The sequence below is a fragment of the Motacilla alba genome, chromosome 10, assembly GCF_015832195.1.
Source record: "Motacilla alba alba isolate MOTALB_02 chromosome 10, Motacilla_alba_V1.0_pri, whole genome shotgun sequence".
NCBI lineage: Eukaryota > Metazoa > Chordata > Aves > Passeriformes > Motacillidae > Motacilla > Motacilla alba.
The window spans coordinates 2,615,568-2,634,007 of NC_052025.1; the positions used below are offsets into that span (position 1 = coordinate 2,615,568).

The 18,440-nt window shown below is 43.6% G+C and overlaps 1 protein-coding gene across 9 annotated transcripts in view; it reads right to left on the reverse strand.

Moving 5' to 3' along the window:
- Positions 1-18,440, reverse strand: part of MYO9A (myosin IXA) — a 173,851-nt gene that overhangs the window by 54,034 nt on the left and 101,377 nt on the right. For all 9 annotated transcript variants that reach the window (XM_038147029.1, XM_038147030.1, XM_038147032.1 and 6 more), the window contains 2 exons: positions 13,592-13,708; positions 5,307-5,441 (listed from right to left, as the gene is read on the reverse strand). In XM_038147029.1, the coding sequence (XP_038002957.1) occupies positions 5,307-5,441; positions 13,592-13,708 (252 nt within the window). The remainder of the gene's footprint in view (positions 1-5,306; positions 5,442-13,591; positions 13,709-18,440) is intronic.

Consider the following 18,440-nt stretch of genomic DNA (forward strand, 5'->3'; position numbering starts at 1 on the left):
CATTGCTGTGTCATCTGCTGGGGGACCTTTAATTTCTTGTGATCAAAATAAAAGAGGAGAGGAAATATCTGTATCTGCATCTGTCAGCATCTTGAAAGATGGATCAGAGTTAGAAGATGTGAAGGAACCTCCACAGTGGTCACGGTGAGCACCAGACTGGTCCTTGAGGCTGAACATCTCCTCCCCCTTCCAGCCCCACTCCACCCTTGTGTCAATTAAAACACTCCCAATTCCAGTCCTGCCACAATAAGACCATTTTTAGGTTGGTTGAAGTATTTTAGAGGCTTTTAAAGATTTCCTGCTTATCATCTTGCTTAAGAGGAGAGGTCACATTGCACAGCTCTGTCCTATGAAAATCCACCAACAGAAACACAGAATGGTTGGGCTGGAAGAAGTCTTAAAGATCCTCTGTTTCCAAGATCTTATGGACACCTTCCACTAGCCCAGGGTGCTCAAGCCCTGTCTGACCTGGCCTTGAACACTTCCAGGGATGGGGCAGCCACAGCTTCTCTGGACAACCTCTGCTAGGGCCTCACCACCCTCACAGGGAACAGTTTCTTCCCAATATTCCATCTGACCCTGCCCTCTGGGAGTGGGAAGCCATTCTCCCTTGTCCTGGCACTCCAAATCCTTCTTGTACCATTAATAAATAAAAATTTTTATCCCCAGCACAGTCTGTGCAATTATTTATGTGAGTAGGAACCACAATCAGCAGAAAACATCATCTACCTGGAAAAAGGAAGGAACCAGCTCAGAGGAGAGGAAAAAAGCTCAAGGGATCGTGGCGACTTGGGAGAGGGATAAGGGCACTGGGAGCAAGCGCCTGTGAATTGGAGAGTTACAGCAAGGAGCATGGGATGAGGGATGGGCTTGCCAGATGCAGCACTTCTCCACACGGGGAATAAATTAAAGGTTAAGAAATTCCATATGAGAAGAGTTGTAACTGGATGATCTTTTAGGTCCCTTCCAACTCAATCTACTCTATGGAATCAGAGGATATATAAATACTATAACAGATTAGGATACGTTCTATTACATGTCACACATTATATATTATATTTACATTTTTACTGCTCATCATTTGGAAAAACCCAGACACAAGTGGGTGGCACATGAAACCCCCCAGTCTCAGCCATGCAACATCCATGGACTCAAGGATGCTGGAAGGACAAAAGACAAAGCTCTGGGGGACTGACACTGGATCCCAGAATCACTGAGCCTGGAAAAAACCTCCCAGACCACTGAGTTCAACTTGTGCCTGATCCCCACCTCGTCACCAGCCCAGAGCACTCAGTGACATATCCAGGAGTGCCTTGTACACCTCCAGGGATGGGGGCTCCGCCACCCCCTGGGCAGTTCCAGTGCCTGACCACCCTTTCCATGAAGAAATTCCTCCTGATGTCCAACCCAAACCCACCCTGGCACAGCTTGATCAGAGCTGTCCTTCATTTCACTAATGTGCTTTGAAATCTTCCTGCCCTGCAGATATCATTTAAACAGCTCTCAGCATCCTGAATTTTATTAGTATAATTTATGTGCTCTGAGCATCATCCTCTTCCCCCAAACATGAGTTGCATTCGATGGCATTCTGCCAAATAATAAATCAATAACTTGTGCAGCTTGTTCTTTCTCCACGGGTCATGTGGCCCACAGCTGGCCAACATTTCTCAGAGGGCAGCCGCTCTCCCATCTCCAAGGAAAACAGAAATTTGAACCGAGCCTCCCAGGACTCAATGGTTGACTTCTGATGGTTGGCTTTTGTCTTCAGAGGCAATAAAGAGGCGTTAACGCCTAACCAGTGATGAGATACAGAAAAATCCCTAGCTGGAAGGAAAGGAAGAGTGTTCCAAGCAGCAGGAGAGAGACCTTTTTTCATAATTTATTTTAAATTTAAATATTTTAGATTGATGCTTTTTTAAATTAATCCATTCCCACATTAAATTCTAAATGTAATATTTAAGTAAGATACCTGAACTCATTTTAGAGTGTCATGTTCCTGGGGGCTGTTGCTGCTCAGAATCATGAGGTGAAATTCAGAGCTGGCTGGAGGTAGTGACCAGACCTCCAAGACTCCAACCAAACACCACCATGATCTAGTCCAGACTATTGGATTTCTCCACCTATTGCACAGGACCAGTAAACCCTACAGATTTCCCTAAATATTTACAGAATTTTGGATGGCTGAGCAAACATTCGAGAGGATGCGTTATCCTGGTGAAATTCAGTTTTTCAGTCAGAGCAGGCTGAGATTTGCTGGCAGGGACACCAAACTCACCAGGGATTCCACCAGAAAATAGACTTCCCGAGCTCCTGCCAGTTGATTGTACTCCAAATTCTGTAATTTTTCAGCCTCTACCTTGGTTATTTATGGATTTTTTAAACAATAAAAACATGCCCTTGAAACTGAAGTTTGGTGGGTAAGCAAAAGCTGGAAAAAGATGTAGAAAAGAACTTTAATAGCAAGACCTGTGGGATGAAAAGCTACAGGATGAGTCCTCAACCTTTGCAAAGCTTCAGCTGAAACAGGGAAAGGTGGGTGAGGTGGAGAGAACCAGATGAGCCTCGGCAGGGATAGGGGAAGATCGGTGAGGTCAAAGATGACAGTTTGGAGAGTGGGACACATAAAGAAATAAAAACTTGGACTCCTGGCCCTTAAACTGCCAATGACCTGGAAACTCGGAGAAACTCAGATCATGGCTGGTATGGTTCTGGTGAGCTCCAAACTGAATCTTCATCTGCAGCAATTATTTAGTGCAATGCCCTGCAAAAGCCCAAACAAAAGAGCTGCTGTATTTTTGGGAGACACCAGGCTGAAGATCAAAGATGCCTTGGTGGTTGTTTGCAAACCACTGGAAATAGTGCCATCTTCAGACAGAAGGTTTAAAAAAAGATTCACCAGACACACTGTATTAGATTTCACCATGGGAAAAAAAGGAATAAAGGTTAAAATAATCCCATGGTTCTCCTAGAGGACTGTGGTGGGTATTTTGGTTTCCATAACATCAACAGCATGTCATGGCAACAATTCCATCATGGCTAAATGCAGTTCTGGCAGATAAATTCTATTAGGATTTCAAGAAAAATCCTTAGTGACTATTTAATTTTGCCACTTATTTTTTTGGCAGAAGTGTCTGGGTATCTCAGCAATCTCTCTTTGGCCTCCTGCAAGCTTTGGAGAGCTGAGGATTCAGAGAAGGATCCATCCATTTCAGGTCCCTATCACCAAGACATGAAAGAAAAACTTATAAAGATACAACTACCTCAGATAAATTCACATTTTGAAGTAACAGAACTATTTTGCTCCCTAGAAACACAATATTAACTCCCTGGTCTTCATTTGTAGACTTGTGACTATCATTAAAAAACCTCCGGGCCAGCGAGGAACGAAGAACATTCTGGAGACCAAAGATCTGAATATGAGTCCTTGAGTTTTCTTTCCATCAAGTCCACTCCTCCACATGCAGCCGGAATTCCAGGGAAAGTAAACGGTTAAACCATCTAATTCATTCACCCAAGGATCGGTGCTCGTGCAGCTGCACAGATTACTTGTATTTATGGACTCAATCTATGCCAAGATGTCTGAATTTTCCAGCAGCAGAGCTCGCGGTGCTCCAGCCAGGCTCCAGGAGGATGACGTGCTCAGGCGTTAAGAACTGGAATGGGCCCTTTGCAGTTTGATGGCTCCACAACTGCTCCTCACATCCATACAGCAAACACTGACTCCAGCAACTTCACATGCCCGACAGATTCCCAGGAGAAAGCGAATTAGCTCTGAAGCTGCTCCAAGAGGAATTAGGGATTGCTGCACTCAGGACCTCTGTGTATCCCCCAGGCTTGAGGGGGAGTACTGACCTACTAAGAAACCCCAGCCCAGTAACAGGAATTCCCTCATGGATGATGGCATCTTGGAGGAGGCTGCTGAAACCCCACCTCATGGAGGAATCATCTGTCTCCAGCTTTCAGGAAGGATCCTCCCTCCTTGAGTCTCTTGTAGGAAGTGTATGGCAATGCTTATAAAAAAAATCCAGCTGGTTTGGCTTTGAGATAGCATCAAAATTTGCATTTTTATGGTGGACAATGGGAAAAGAAGCCTGTCTCTAGAAATAGATAGGTTATCCCATTCTTAGAGCATCTATTGAGTAGGGTGCACTTGTATACAAAGGCCACTTAAAAAACTGAAATTAAATGGCTTTGAGCAGCTCTGCTCTACTTTATGAATCAAAACCAAAGAGATTAAACAGAAACCATCAAACTCATGAACAAACCCTCCCTCAGTGACCCACTCAGGGATGTATCACTTGTTTTTTGAACATCCTCAAGGCAAATTTTTCTTCTGAATTTTCCAATCTCTGAGAGCACTGGAGAAGCCCAGAACGAAACTATCAGGGTTTTTTGGGAAGGGTTGGGTTAATTCTGTAATGATGATAAGGAGAGTTCCTTGGCCTCCCCCCAGGAAGGATTTCACCTGGAGAGAGGACATGCAGACTGTCATGTGAAAAAAAGAAAGGCGTTTTGAAAGTCTCTAACATATTTCCTGTGTTGTACAGCCCAATAAAAGTTGTCCATTCATGAAACAACATATGGATGTTGAAAGAAACTTTCAGTTTTCTTGTCCTGCTTGTTGTTGGATAACAAATGGAGAAGCCTCCTCCATCCCTCTAAACCATCTTGTGTGTGTTACCTGCTGGATTGCAGCCTGTGTTTTTGTTATCTCTCCTAAGTGCATTAATTTGAGGCTGGAAAGCAACACCCTGTCTTAACAAACATAACAGCAAAGCTTAAAGTTCAGCCTTTCCTAACCTGCCAGGGCTACTGAAGGTCATAATGCTCTCAAGTCTGACCTCTGAGAACACATGAGAGTGACATTTCCCCTCCCTCCCCACAAATCAACACTGGAAGGCCAAAAAGCACTGGAAGATTGGGGTGGCTTTTTCACTAGATACCAAAAAATAACTTTTATGTGACACCAAATGGCATGGCAGCATGTCCAGGGCAAAGGCAAGGAAGGGATTGCTCATTCCTTGATAAGCCCTCTGAGCACATATCAAGGAGACAGCAGAGCAGTGGTTAAGGTCTTCATGATGTTTTTGGAAGCCAAAATGTTTATTTTAAACCAGCAAATGTCTGGCTGGATTTTATTTTACAGGTCGAAGTTTGTCATACGGTCAATTAGAAATTAAATTTGAATAATTCAGTGTACGCTCCTTAACAAAACAGAATTAAAGGGACAATTGCAGAACCTTATCAGGGCCACAAAGTCCTGTCAATATTCAATGGCATCAGAGAGTAAATATTTCTGGACTTACCTGTTCCAGTTTAAAGATGTGCTGGTTAAAGTAGTGCTGCAAGCGTTCATTGGCAAAGTTAATGCAGAATTGCTCAAAACTATTGTTTTCATAGTCTTCAAAGCCAAAAATATCAAGCACCCCAATGGATAAAGTCTGCAAGAAAAGTAAGAGCGAGGATTGAAATTAAAAACACATTAAGTGGATTATTTGTACACAGTACATAATCAAAAGCACACAGACAGAATTAAATACACTTAATAGCAGGAATTTTACTAGAATTGTTGATATTGTGCCATCTGGAAGACTCCACCAAATCAGAGAGACTACATGTAACTTTAGATATCCGGACAAAAGGGCTTGTTCTAAGCGAAAAGCCCTTCAAGAGGTGATTTTTTTTCTTATTTACAAACAAATGGCCATGTTTGAAGCAACCTGAAGCCTGTTGCAAGTTATTCTATTGGATTTAAGAGTATTGATCTTCAGAAGGGAAAAATGGGGATAAGGCTTGGGAAACAAGGGCTTGCACTGTGAGGACAACCCATGGGAACACACCTCCAAGGTGAGTGCATTGTCCAAGCAAACCCACTCCAAGCAAACCTCAAGAAGAAACTCCTACGCATCCAGGGCTTCCCATGGAAACAATCTTTAGTTCTCCTGGTGAAAACTGAACTAGTATCACGAATAAAGCATCCACCTTGTTTGTCAGATGGATCAGACAATGGGCTGATGTCTGGGAGCATCGAGTCACTCCTGCCTCACTGAGAGGGAGGAATTAACACAACAATAATAATGCTGCTGAAAAAGGGAGTCCAAAGCCCTGACTAACACTCGGCCCTAACTGCTGGCCCAGCCCTGCCCACTGTTAGACCTGGCTGTGTCCACACAGCTCTTCTGCACTGCAGCACCTTTTCCCACCAGCTCCCGCCAGTTTGGGATGAGGGATATGGAGGGACACCCCTGTGCTCCTCAGTTCATGGGCAAGAGAGGTGTAAAGAGGGACCCATCCCATTTTTTTGGAACCCATTGGCACTATGAACCCCATATTCTTTCAAACAAACCTCCAGAAGTTCACAATAGGGAAGTTTTTCTTTTATTAAATCCATAACCCATAATGGAAATTGCAGGATTTGGTGAGTTACAGTTCTAAACAGCCTTTTTTTTTTCCCCATCACTTCGATGATTTTATGAACCTCAGCCATATCTCACCCCAGGCTTTTCCCCAAACTGAAGAGCCAATGCCTGTTTGGTCTCTAATCCACAATTACCTCTTGAGATGCTCATCAAGATGTGGGTGCACCAAGGTTTCCTAAGTTGGTAAACAGAGATCAACGCTGCAGTGAATTCCCAGCTTGCTTTGCATCCTCCTGGCCCCCTCCTCTCCCCACATCAGCCAGGCAAGGAGTGGCAGTGGACCTCTGGCCAGGTGTATGGTGGCCCACAGGTGAGCACAACCCATCACCTCCTGGCTCAGACTGTGTTTCTACCCTTGATGGGAGTGGAAATGTGGAACTTTCTCCTTTGTGTAGGTACTGGTTTTCATAAAACTTGATCCTTCTGCCTGTCAGATGGGGAAACCCACAGGAAGAAGGACATGGGGATGTGTCAGCAAATAAACCTCATCCACAGAGGGAGCTGGGGTGAAAAACAAGCTCAAGATCCAGTTTCTGCTACACCTTCCATGCCTGTACATGACGTTGTGTTAAACACCTAATTCATAATTAATGTTACCAATAAAACTCATGCTGTGCCCACCCAGAAAGGCTGCTGTCATCAGAAAAGAAGTGAAGAGCCTGAAGGACAAATCTGGGGGAGCTCCACCAGCAGCTTGATAGAGCACCATGCTCTGGGATCCAACCAAAGCCACCTCACACAAATACACTCTTCAGCCATTAAAATCAATTTAATAATTAATAAGAGAGGTAAAAACACTAGCACTGGTCAAATGAGCCAAACCTCAAGTAGGGAGGAGAAATAATCCCTCCCCTCCACCTCAAAGGACCTGAGAGCTGCCAGGTGCCCTGGCTTCATTCCATGGTGTTACCTGCACTTTGGATTTTCTAAGACCAGCTTAATTCCACGGCTAGGAATATAAACCAGACTGTCCACAGGCCTCTCCACACTGCCTTTTGTCCATTTTCAACACATCACATGATGTGGGAGGAAAATATTCCCTCTGTGCCCGACTCCTGACCAGGGAACCACCTACGGCTGGAGCAGGCATGGCTGCCGTGGGCAGAGCGGCCACTCGGCTGTGAGTTGGAGCTTTGTCTGACCTGGACTCTGGCCACTGGGACAAGCGAAAACACAACAAAAAAAGCATTTAAGCACAAAGATAAGTCTTTAAACCATTTTCCAAGAGCTTGTTGACTACTTCATCTTTTGTCCAGGCTTTTCTCCCTATTCCAGGGCCAGACAATCTCTACCTCCCTGACTCCCTGATGCCACGACAAGGATGAAGGCCCTTGGCCACTTTCCCAGAAGTTTGCATCACTTGACAAAACACCCATGAGAAACAGCTCTTTGACCAGAAGATGGAACCTGGGAACCACTGGACCAAGGACTGAGCCTGGCACAGGGATTCACTCTCACCCGCTGCTTCCTGAGGTCCAGCATCTTCTCCTGCTTGTCCCAATGGATGTGGCAGCCCTTGTGCTCACCAGGCAGAAATCTGCCTCATTATTTTTTAAATACATCTCAGGAGGAATTCTTCTTAAACTCTCTATATGATTAATGGATCGTATCTATATTATCCATGGAAAAATTGATGATGGAAACAGGACAGAGTGACTTTTCTCATCTCCCTTGCAAATCCCAACCCCAACCACCCCAGTGCTGTTCAACCTCATCTTTACAATATACAAGAGTTCCAAAAAATTCCCCATCATGAAGGTCTCTATTTCTCCATATACAAACAAGACTTGGAAGATAAAATGCTCACACTTCCAGACTACTCATGGATTTACTGACACCAGCTTTCAAAAGCATCGTGTTGATGCCCTGTAAAGCCCTGCCATGAGTGAAGACTTTAATCTGAACAAGGTCTTTCAGCTCTCACAAACTTAATTTAATATGAAACAACTGAGCACAAAAACCCTCTCCCTTTTTTCCAGTCCTGCTTCATTTACTGCATTGAAACTGCTACCAAATATATTTCAATGTGGGCGTGGAAATACACTTATAAAGCAAAACAGAAGAGTCATATACAGCAAAAAATAGCCCTGACAGTTATAAAAGAATCTTATGGAAATATTATATTTTAAAGCTGTGTTCTTATAATTTTTTTGCTGACACCTAAAATTAAACGCACACAGAACTAACATTATAAAAATATTATTATAAAAATAATCTGCATTTCACAAAACCACTGCAGGTATCCAACCACATGTCCAGGAGGAGGATGGTTAATCCTGCCATGGTTGGTATACAGAGTAAACCAGCATTTTTGTCACATCGCTGTGTTTGTAACTACCAAACTCCTCCAGAATACAGATTTTAAACTGTGTGGTTTCTTGCAGAGTTTCATGCCAGAGAAATCCAGGCAGAGCTCTGCAGTGAAACAGTCGTTTGTCCTCTGCTACTATGTGCCCAAAAGAATGAGGCCAATGGATGCCACTTGGGAAAACTTTAAAACCTGAGAAATTTCAAATTTATGGCTATTTTTCTGCTCTCTGTCCCTGGTAAAGCAGCACAAACGTACTAGTACAAAGTCAATTCTTGTAGCAAGGTGAAAAACACCATTTCCACTGACATATACAGGAATTAATTTTGCTAAACTGCCTGCAAAAAGTGTGTAATCTGGGTGGGTTTAGGATGAATTTTGCAGCCCAATATTTTTAAAAAATAATCAAAGGAGTTTCACATTTACAAATCTTTTAAGTCTTCAGCTTCAAATCTGTCCTTTGAATAGGTGCCATGAGGAAATCACACAAAGATAACTTAGACCTTGACTTGCCAAGTCTAGTTTGTGTGTTAATGCTGTTTCTTTATCAAAACGAATATATAAAAGTAAAAAGTGTGTCTGCATTAATTAGCATATCAAAATTCCTGTGATTAAAAGTGTATGTCTGTGAGGATTTTTAAAATTTGGGTGAACCCTGGGTCAGTGAGCACTTTCTGCTTGAGATGATGAAAAATGACCTCATGCTTTCCTTAAAATGTCTCAGCCATGACATTTAAACACAGAGCATGAGTTTTAAGGGCTTTTGGCAAATGATGGCCTTGAAACTCCGTGCTCTCCAATTCCCAAAGTGCCAATAAATAGGGATCACTGGAGTTGATTTATGTTGCCCCAAATGCACGCTGGTGATGTAATTCCACCATGGAGGTACATTTTGGCAATCATAAATAGGTTTGCTTCAAATTCAGGGGAAAAATCTTGTTTATTGCTATTTTTAAATTTTTTACCTCTTGTCATTTTAGTGATTTCTTTTCATTTACAATATTCCAAAGCTGATACTGTAAAAAATCCCTCCCCAAAAGAACCTCAAAATCCATCACCACTTCATCCAAAAGGACCACTCCAACCTACATCACCCCAACACACAAGATGACCTATTATATCAAGTGAAACACCGTGATTTGCTACAAACTTGGAAGTTGGGACCTGAAATTAATGAACTGATGCACAACAAACAGATTGCATGTTCAGCAATTCTTCTTCTGCTTCAGGTCAAAAAGCCAAGAATTAACTGGTTGGTTGAATTTAAATGAATTTTCTTCATGGCCATGAGTTCTTCATGTGTTCAACCACAAATTTTTCTTCATGGCCATTAATTTTAACTTTCTGCAGAGCCATGAGTTCACCATCATCCCCACGTATACAGCACGCCATCCAAGCATGGCAGCAGGGTGATTTGGGAAGAAATGAAGATACTTCACAAGGACCAAGTGGGGAAGGATTAAAAACACCCTTGGGAATGCCTTTTGATCCACCATGATCTCCACTCTATCATCGTTTTAAGAGGTGAGATGGACTTCTAGCAATTCCTAACCTGATTTATGGAAGCGGAATTCAATAAGAGGCTCTGGGAGGTTTAGTAATCTCGTTCTCAAGAGAAGGAAAAGCCTCTGACCTCATTAATAAAGGTCAAATTTCAGACAGTTTGTAGGCAATCATGAGACCATAAAAGGAACTAAAAGGAATTGAAGAGAAGATGAAGGAAAAGGGAGTCAGAGCAAATCCGACCCATGGCAGCTCTGCCATTACCATAAACCAGGAGGTATCAAATAACATATTCACAACTCGGGTCAGAAATAATATGCTAGAAATCCTGTCACCAAGCAAGATAAGCCAAATCCCACTGCGTTCTCCCAAAATATTTCACTGCACATTTAACTAAATTTGGATATCAAAGGTCTGATTTACATCTTCCAAATATTTGCTGGACAATATGGAAGAACAACGGCCGAGTGTTTATTTTTCTTTGCCCAGCTTCATCTTTTGATCTTCTCCTTACTGCTGATATCAAATAAACACATATTGGGATCTGAAAATGATCTCGGTTCCCATTGTCCCACTAAAATCAAATCTACAATGATGAAGAGAGAAACTTCTGTATTAATTTTTCTCCTCAACTTCTCCCACGCACATTCTAAATTGAGATGGTTTTGAGTCTTGTTTTACCTCTGCATAACGTGATTATTATGAAAGAAAGCTCTGTGCCCCAAATCTATCATCTGACACTTTATGAACCTTCCTAACCTGCAGGATTCTTTCAAAATGTATCTTAAAAGTCAGAGGAGTATCAGTGTCAAGCATAGGCTGGGATTAATCCGGGACATTTGCTGCAGGGTGAGTCACATATTATTCACCCATTGCACACTCAGGAGTTTCTGAGGATCAAGGTTGTATTTTGCTCTCATAAATCAGAGATTTGCTGTGTTTCAGAGACTTTTTTGGCTGGTATATGCCAGCAAGGAGATGTCATCCATGTGCCAAGGTCTTGCCTTGCAGCAAGGAGGTACTCCCATGCTTTGGAGATGCCACTGCTGCCAGTCCACCTCCCAGTCACCCAGCTGGTGTTGCCCAGCCTCAAAACAACATATGGGAAGCTAAGGAGAACCTGCATCCTTATCTGGGGTTTCTCCAAGAATGAGCGGAAAAGGAATTCAGGAGGATTGGGAAGTGGTAGAAAAAACCAGATCAGTCGTCGGCTCCGTTTCTCCGCGGTGGTGATTCCTGACTGGCGCCTCTCTGGCAGCTGCAGAGCCCAGGATGCCCTCAGACACTTGTTGGCAGCAATGTTATTCCTTGAGGGCAAAGGAGCAGCTATTGCCAGCTCTGCCCAGTCCCGAGAGACATTTCTCCTTCCTCTGTGCTGAAATGACCCAAGTTGGGGGCTAAAAATAGGGCTGAGGAGGTGATGTGGTAGAACAACCCAAGGGAAAACTGGCTGTCAATGTTTAACGAAGCTGCTCTGAAATGCACATAAATCTCTTCTTCACAGTCTCCACCCCTAAAATGGGGAGGATTTGTGCAATTTCATGATTTCTGGGGCATTTGTGGGAATCATTCCAATTCATAGAGGACTCTGAAGATAAACTGAACTGCACTTGTGCCTAGAGCAGCAGATATATTTCCTGGTATTTTGGGCACTGCCTTTCTGCTTCAGAAACTCTGACCCAAGTACAGTCCAGGATTGCCTCCCTGGATCTGGATATGAGCACATTCTGCAGCTCCAGGTCCTGGGCACTTGCCAGCACGGGTGGATCTGCTCTGGCACAGGGGCAACAGCACTCTCAGCTCCTGCTGCCTGCCCTGGATTGGATATTACCGTTACGATTTGGGACCAAAAAAAAGGGTCAGAAACCTGTCAGTTGTGAACTCATGAGATGACACACAGAGCTGGGCAAGGGGGAAGATGGTTACACTTCATGGGAGTCTTGGCTGGAGAAGGCAGAGGGTTAATGTGCAGAAGCAATGCTGGAGAAAAGCAGGAATTTGGGCTGTTCTGGCTCTTACCTGCTGAGATTTGAGGTTGGGAACAAAAGTTTAATTGCCCATAAACAGCTACCGTGGTGCCTCACTTCCACAGCCATGCTGACTAAGCATACAAGAGTGTCCTAGACTGATTTGTATTTAAATATTACAGAACAGATAATAATTTAAAAAAAATCATTGTGTCATTAATAAAAAAATAATTAGCATTTGAGATGCATTTCCTTGTCAAAACAAATCCACTTTTCTGCCTCACCAAATATGTAAACATTGTGGTTTGTTTTTTCCTGACAGCCCAGACAAAACTTTTGATTACTTGGAAAAAGATCAGGAAAGAACACAACATTTCTGGTAAAATATTAAACAGAGGGAGAGGCAGCATGTGCAGTCAGAAGGCTCACTGGATGTTATCACTGTAATAACCCTTCTTTGTCAGAAAAACATATAACCAGATTTCATAGGCATGTTTTTATTTCCAGTCCACAATTACACTCCACAACCCTTTTCTGGAATTAAATAAAGGAGTGACCACACTGAGAGTCTCTGCAACTTCAGTCCTATGGCACAATCCAAATGTCAGAGCTCAGCAAAAATCCTCCTTTTGGCAGCTGTGACTTTAGTTTGTATGCACAACCCCCCAGAAAGCCCCACATGCTGCTGGACCATGTCCCAGATTCCCAAGGCAAGGGTAGCTGGAGAGCTGGAAGTGCCTGCGTACATGGACCCAGATTTTGGGGTCAGTATCCCCCAGCCATGAGGACTGTGGATGAGTACACCAGAGGGTCAGGGAGGATGTCCAGGGTGACAGCATGCAGGCCTTGCTGTTGCAGGAAACTTCATGCCATTCCTTCCATCAACTCTTTGGGAACTTCATGCCATTCCTTCCATCAACTCTTTGGGAAGGTGGTACAGCTTCACTCTTCCCATCATAACTCTTTTCTTTAAATTCATTTTTCTACTGTACCACCTCAGTACCTACAGACACCCACCTTGTTCATCATTTCATCATGGAGCAACTTCACCAAAATGTTGTAGCAAGAATTCCCTTTCTTCCCTCTGAATTATACACGGCCCTTTAGTTTTACACGTAAGGAGGAAAATATTTGCCATTTCTCCTGGAGTGGGTGGGGGAACTGGCTTTTGTGGCTACAACAAAATCTCTTCCCTGGTTGCTTTGAGCTTACAGTACTTAAGGTGCTCCATCCTTCTCAGCTCAGCAAGCACCACTTAGAATAATGATGTACTCAGCTACGATCCGAGGAAAAATTAACTTCACGTTAAGCAACACGCCTGGGTAATGTTTTATCACTCAGTTATCTATTTTAAAAACGCAGGAGAGGAGCCACAAGAGCTGGGGAGGTGTTACCTTGGTGCTTTCCTCCATGTCCTTGGAGTTGAGGAGCGCGTGGTTGATCCTGAACACGATCCAGTCAAACAGGGCGCTGTACAATGACTTGGCCATGGAATTCCGCACGGTCACAGCCTGAAATGGTAAAGAAAAAAAGGTGACTGGAAATGATTCCTGCTCTGCCCTAAAATGGCTTTTGCTTCTCAAGCTCCCACATCCAACATTCATAGTTCTCCTTTGCCAAAGCTTTTGACTGCTATTTTAATTCAATGCCACGTACGTCAACGGTCCTCACAGCACAGGGAATTGGGTGTAATCCCAGGGTGTGGATGTGCCCCTGACTTTGGCTGGGTTTCTTTCACGTATTTGAGTGGATGATACATGAGATCACACCACAAATCCCATCACTGGTGGCAAAAGGAAAGAAAATAAATACGTACATTAAATATAAATATAATAAATTCACCAAGATCCTTGAAAGGTTTCCGGGGGGAGAAGGAAAGAGAAGGGTGAATATTGCACAGAAGCGACAGCAAGCGATGTGAAAGCACAGGCCAGGACAGGCAGCGCCTGGCACCAGCAGAAGGGCTACAAAAGGGGAGGCTAAAAACCCCTCTGGTAAATCTGAGGGTTCCTGAAAACTTGAAGTTTTCCAGGTACCATCAGCAGGAGCTACAAATCATGGCAGGCAGGTTCAGCACTCCTCCAGCAGCTCTCCCAGAGAGAGGAGTAACAGCGCTGAGGAAGGGTCATCCCCACCACGGCTGGGATCAAAGAGATTCTGCTTCTGCTTGATGGGATGAAAGCTGAGATCAAAGGAAGATCCTTGGGCTTTTGGACAGGCACCTACATAGAAACCCAGAAAGCAGGAATTTCTATTTAAAGGTTATCTTTGTTCTTGCTGCTTGGGACTCTTCCTTGGTTTCAATTATCACCATGAGTAGAGCTTTGGTACATATTAATCACCCAAGAACTTACGGCACTGGCCGTAACTGATACATTTTGGTTCGTTTTAGCCACTGCAGAAGACTAAAAAAGGAACCAGAAGATTCCCATGTAATTATTTCAATTAAACCCTGAACTGTAACAAATCAGTGGCTCGTCACACATTGCCTTGAAATCCTTCTCACCAACGCTCCCTTCGAGGAACATCATCTGAGTGGCCTCATGTCACTGACCCCAAGTAAAGGAATAAAGCTCATGTAGCATCATTTATCTTCTATCAGCTTACTCCCACCTCTCTTTTCCTTGATTTTTGGAGATAGCAGCATTTAGCGTGACCACGAGCCATTCTGCCAATCTTTTGCTCTTAAAATGCTATTAAGCACATGGTCTCACTTCCTCTCCCTGTCCAGCTGGAATAGGAGAAGGGATTAACACAGTCCACGCCAGGGGAGGTTTAGGATGGATGTTAGGAAAAATTTATTCATGGAAAGGGCTGTCAGGCATTGGAACAGCTGCCCATGGCAGGGGTGGAGTCCCTGTTCCTGGAGGGATGTAACAGACGTGTGGATGTAGGATGTAGAACTTGGGGACGTGGGTTAGTGGTGGCCTTAGCACTGCTGGGAGTGGTTGGGCGGGATGAGCTCAGAGGGCTTTTCCCACCTGAACAATTCCATGGTTCTATGGCTGAGGATGCTCACAGTCTCTGCACGCTGCTAACCATAAAGCGGTGGCAATAAAAAGTGACATCACAAGTTAACTACAAAATATGGTCATAATTAGCAAGGGATTCCTTACCCAAAAAACAACAGAAAACAAACATGCAATGCAAACAGGTGAGCAACAGGACTGAGAGGATTTTGGTGCAGCTCAGACCAAACCAGCAATTTTAAAGAGTGAGCCCTTGAAATGCTCGAGTTCTCCAACAAGGGCTGGAAAGCAGCCTGCATTTCAAACACAAAGAGCTCCAGTTCTCACTAACTGCTTTTTCTTCTCTTTACTGATGAAAAAGGTTTGGGGTAGGTTTTTTTGGCTGCTTTCATTAAAAGCAACATGGGTTGTTTGGGTGGGGGAGGTTGCTATCTAATTTTCTTTTAAATTTACTCAAATGTGAGAGAATATCTCAGCGATTAATAGAAAATTCAAGGCTCCATCTACACTTTTTTCATTAAGCTGGAAGACAATTGGTGCCACAGAAAACTCAGTCCTTCGGGAAAGACCTAAGGCCAAGATCCAGGAATGCCTCTCACTGCCCTAATGCTTTGTCCTGGCATAAACCAGCCCAATTAATTGCTCCAATGTGCAATTAAAACCAAACTCCATCTCTATTTAAAGCCAAAAAGAACATAGTTGTTTCTCCTACAGCATCGTATACGGGTTTATGTCACAATGCTTTTCATTACCTTTTATTAGAGGCTACAGGGATGTGCAGGACTTCACCCCTGAATATCCCTGTTTTTTTTTTTTTTTTTCCAAAATAAACCAGGATATCATTAAGCCTGCACCATTGCAGTGCTGAGGAATGCTGGCAGTGTGACTGCCAGGAGTCTCCTGAATGGTCAGACTGGGCAGTTTCCCTGACACCAGCACTGCCCAGCTTCCTCCAGAATGTGCAGGGTGGGGGATGAGCCACCACTCTTATTCCCAAAGTGGTCTCAGCTACATGGAAAGCTGGGAAGCCCATGAAAAGGTGATTTCCTTGCTATGCTTGGGTCCCACAGTTAGTGGCCCAGATCCCGAAGTGTTCAACAGTTACTTTTAAAAGCTTTAATCCTAGGAGCTGGTAGGAAAGTCCTGGCAAACAACATATTGAGAATACAGGGTGGATGAAGCACTTTGCCTTCATCCATTTAAAAATACCTGCACTGAAATGAACCTATTTTAAATGACTCAGGGGCGGGGAGGTGGGCTTTTTTTATTTGAATTTTTTATTTCACTTCAATAAAATATTTACTTTTTACATTAGATCTCCACTGATGTCACATTTTAAATATAGCCCCTCACTATCCTAAACAGATTCCAAAACTACACAATCTGGAGACCATCAGGGAATATTATTTCTTTTCAAATTCAGGAGCTGCAGCAGAGCATTTAAAATAAGGTTTTGTGCTTTATTTAAAGAGAAATCATTTATTTCTGGACTATCCTACATAAATTAATTCTAGTCTCTGAGCTATATCCCATACATCACATACAGCTTGTCTTCAGGTCAACGCCTACAGCTTCTGGTCTCTTCCACAAGTCTCCCTACGTGACATTTAGGCAGATCTGGAACATGGTGATACTCATCAAACCATCTTTATTTCCCTCACAAAGCAAAATAAAAATAGCTGTTGCAACGCCAAAACAAATCTCTGGGGATCAAAGGCAGCAGGACATGTTGCACCCACACAAAAATATTGCTGATTCCAAACTGAGACAGATCAAACGCGCTTTGACTCGGCAGGTCAGGAAATGAGCTACAGACGAGGTTTTAATCAATACTTTCCTGCTTATCAAGCTAGAAAGGATCTATGTATTATTTATTATATGCCAGAAACTCCACTTGTGGGGTTGGTCGACTTTTGTTAAGACCCTGATATAATATATTCGAGTTCTTTGTAAGATTTCATTGCCAAATTAATTGTACTGAAAGTTGTCACGATCAGCATCGGATTCAGGCCACCTTAAAAACAGAGAAACTTCTGGAAACATCTTCTGTTAAAAGGAACAAGGGGAAGGCAGGCTTAAGAATTAAAATCTGCTTTTGAAGTGCTTTGGAACAAGGACTTACAGTTCCAGCAGCAGCAGCCTGTGTTTTAGAGGCTGGAAAAGATGTAATCTCAGGAACCTAAATTTGCTCAAATTAAAAGTCTCTGTAAAACACATTTGTACACACACAGGAGATTCTTAAGAACTGAGATTACAAAGTCACTAAATATATTTAAGCAAATCTGTCTGCGGCCATCCCACAGCACCCCCTGCTCCATGCAGGATCCCTCATTCCTACCCTTCTGCATTCAGCTGAGGGCTCAAATTTCAAGCTGGAATTATTCAAAATATTTGTTGGTACCCAGAAAATCCAGGGAAAGCAAGGGGGTTAAAATCCCCACCAAGCTTATACATGGAAAACTACAAGAAAGACATTGTGGGGCTTGAGCCAGAGATGGAAACAGAGCTGGGGAAGGGTCTGGAGCACCAGGAGCAGCTGAGGGAACTGGGGGGGCTCAGCCTGGAGAAAAGGAGGCTCGGGGGGACCTTCTGGCTCTGCACAACTCCCTGACAGGAGGAGGCAGACATGGGGTGAGTTGGGCTCTGATCCCAGGGAACAGGAACAGGACAAGAAGGAATGGCCTCAGTCTGTGCCAGGGGAGGCTCAGTGGTCAGGCACTGGCACAGGATGCTCAGGGACATGGTGAAGACTCCATCCCTGCAGGGATTTAAAAGCTGTGTGGATTATAGCACCTGGGGACATGGGTCAGTGGTGGCCTTGACAGAGGTGGGGAACAGTTGGACTCGATCTTAGAGGCCTTTTCCAACCTAATTGATTCCATGATTCCAAGATGCTCAGTTAACCTTTTACAGACATTTTCACATGATTTTGCTGGAAGTTCCCCCCATGCTCCTTATTGGATTCAGTGGTTTTACTGCTGACTAACCTAACACACAAGCAAGAGCAGCAATAGCTCAATTTGAACAACAAAACCTCAAATATTTTACATCTTTCAGACTAAGGGGAATAAACAAAGCCCAGAGAACAGAGGGTGGGAGACAGCAAGTGCTGAAGGACTTTGAAAGGCAAAGAGAAAAAAGTGCAGCAACATCCCTGGATGTCCCAGGGAGCAGAAAGCAAAGAGATCCACTGAGTTGGACTCGATGATCCTCGTGGGCCTCCTTCAACTCAGGATATTCTCTGAGGACAAAGCCATCAAGATGCTGCTGGAAG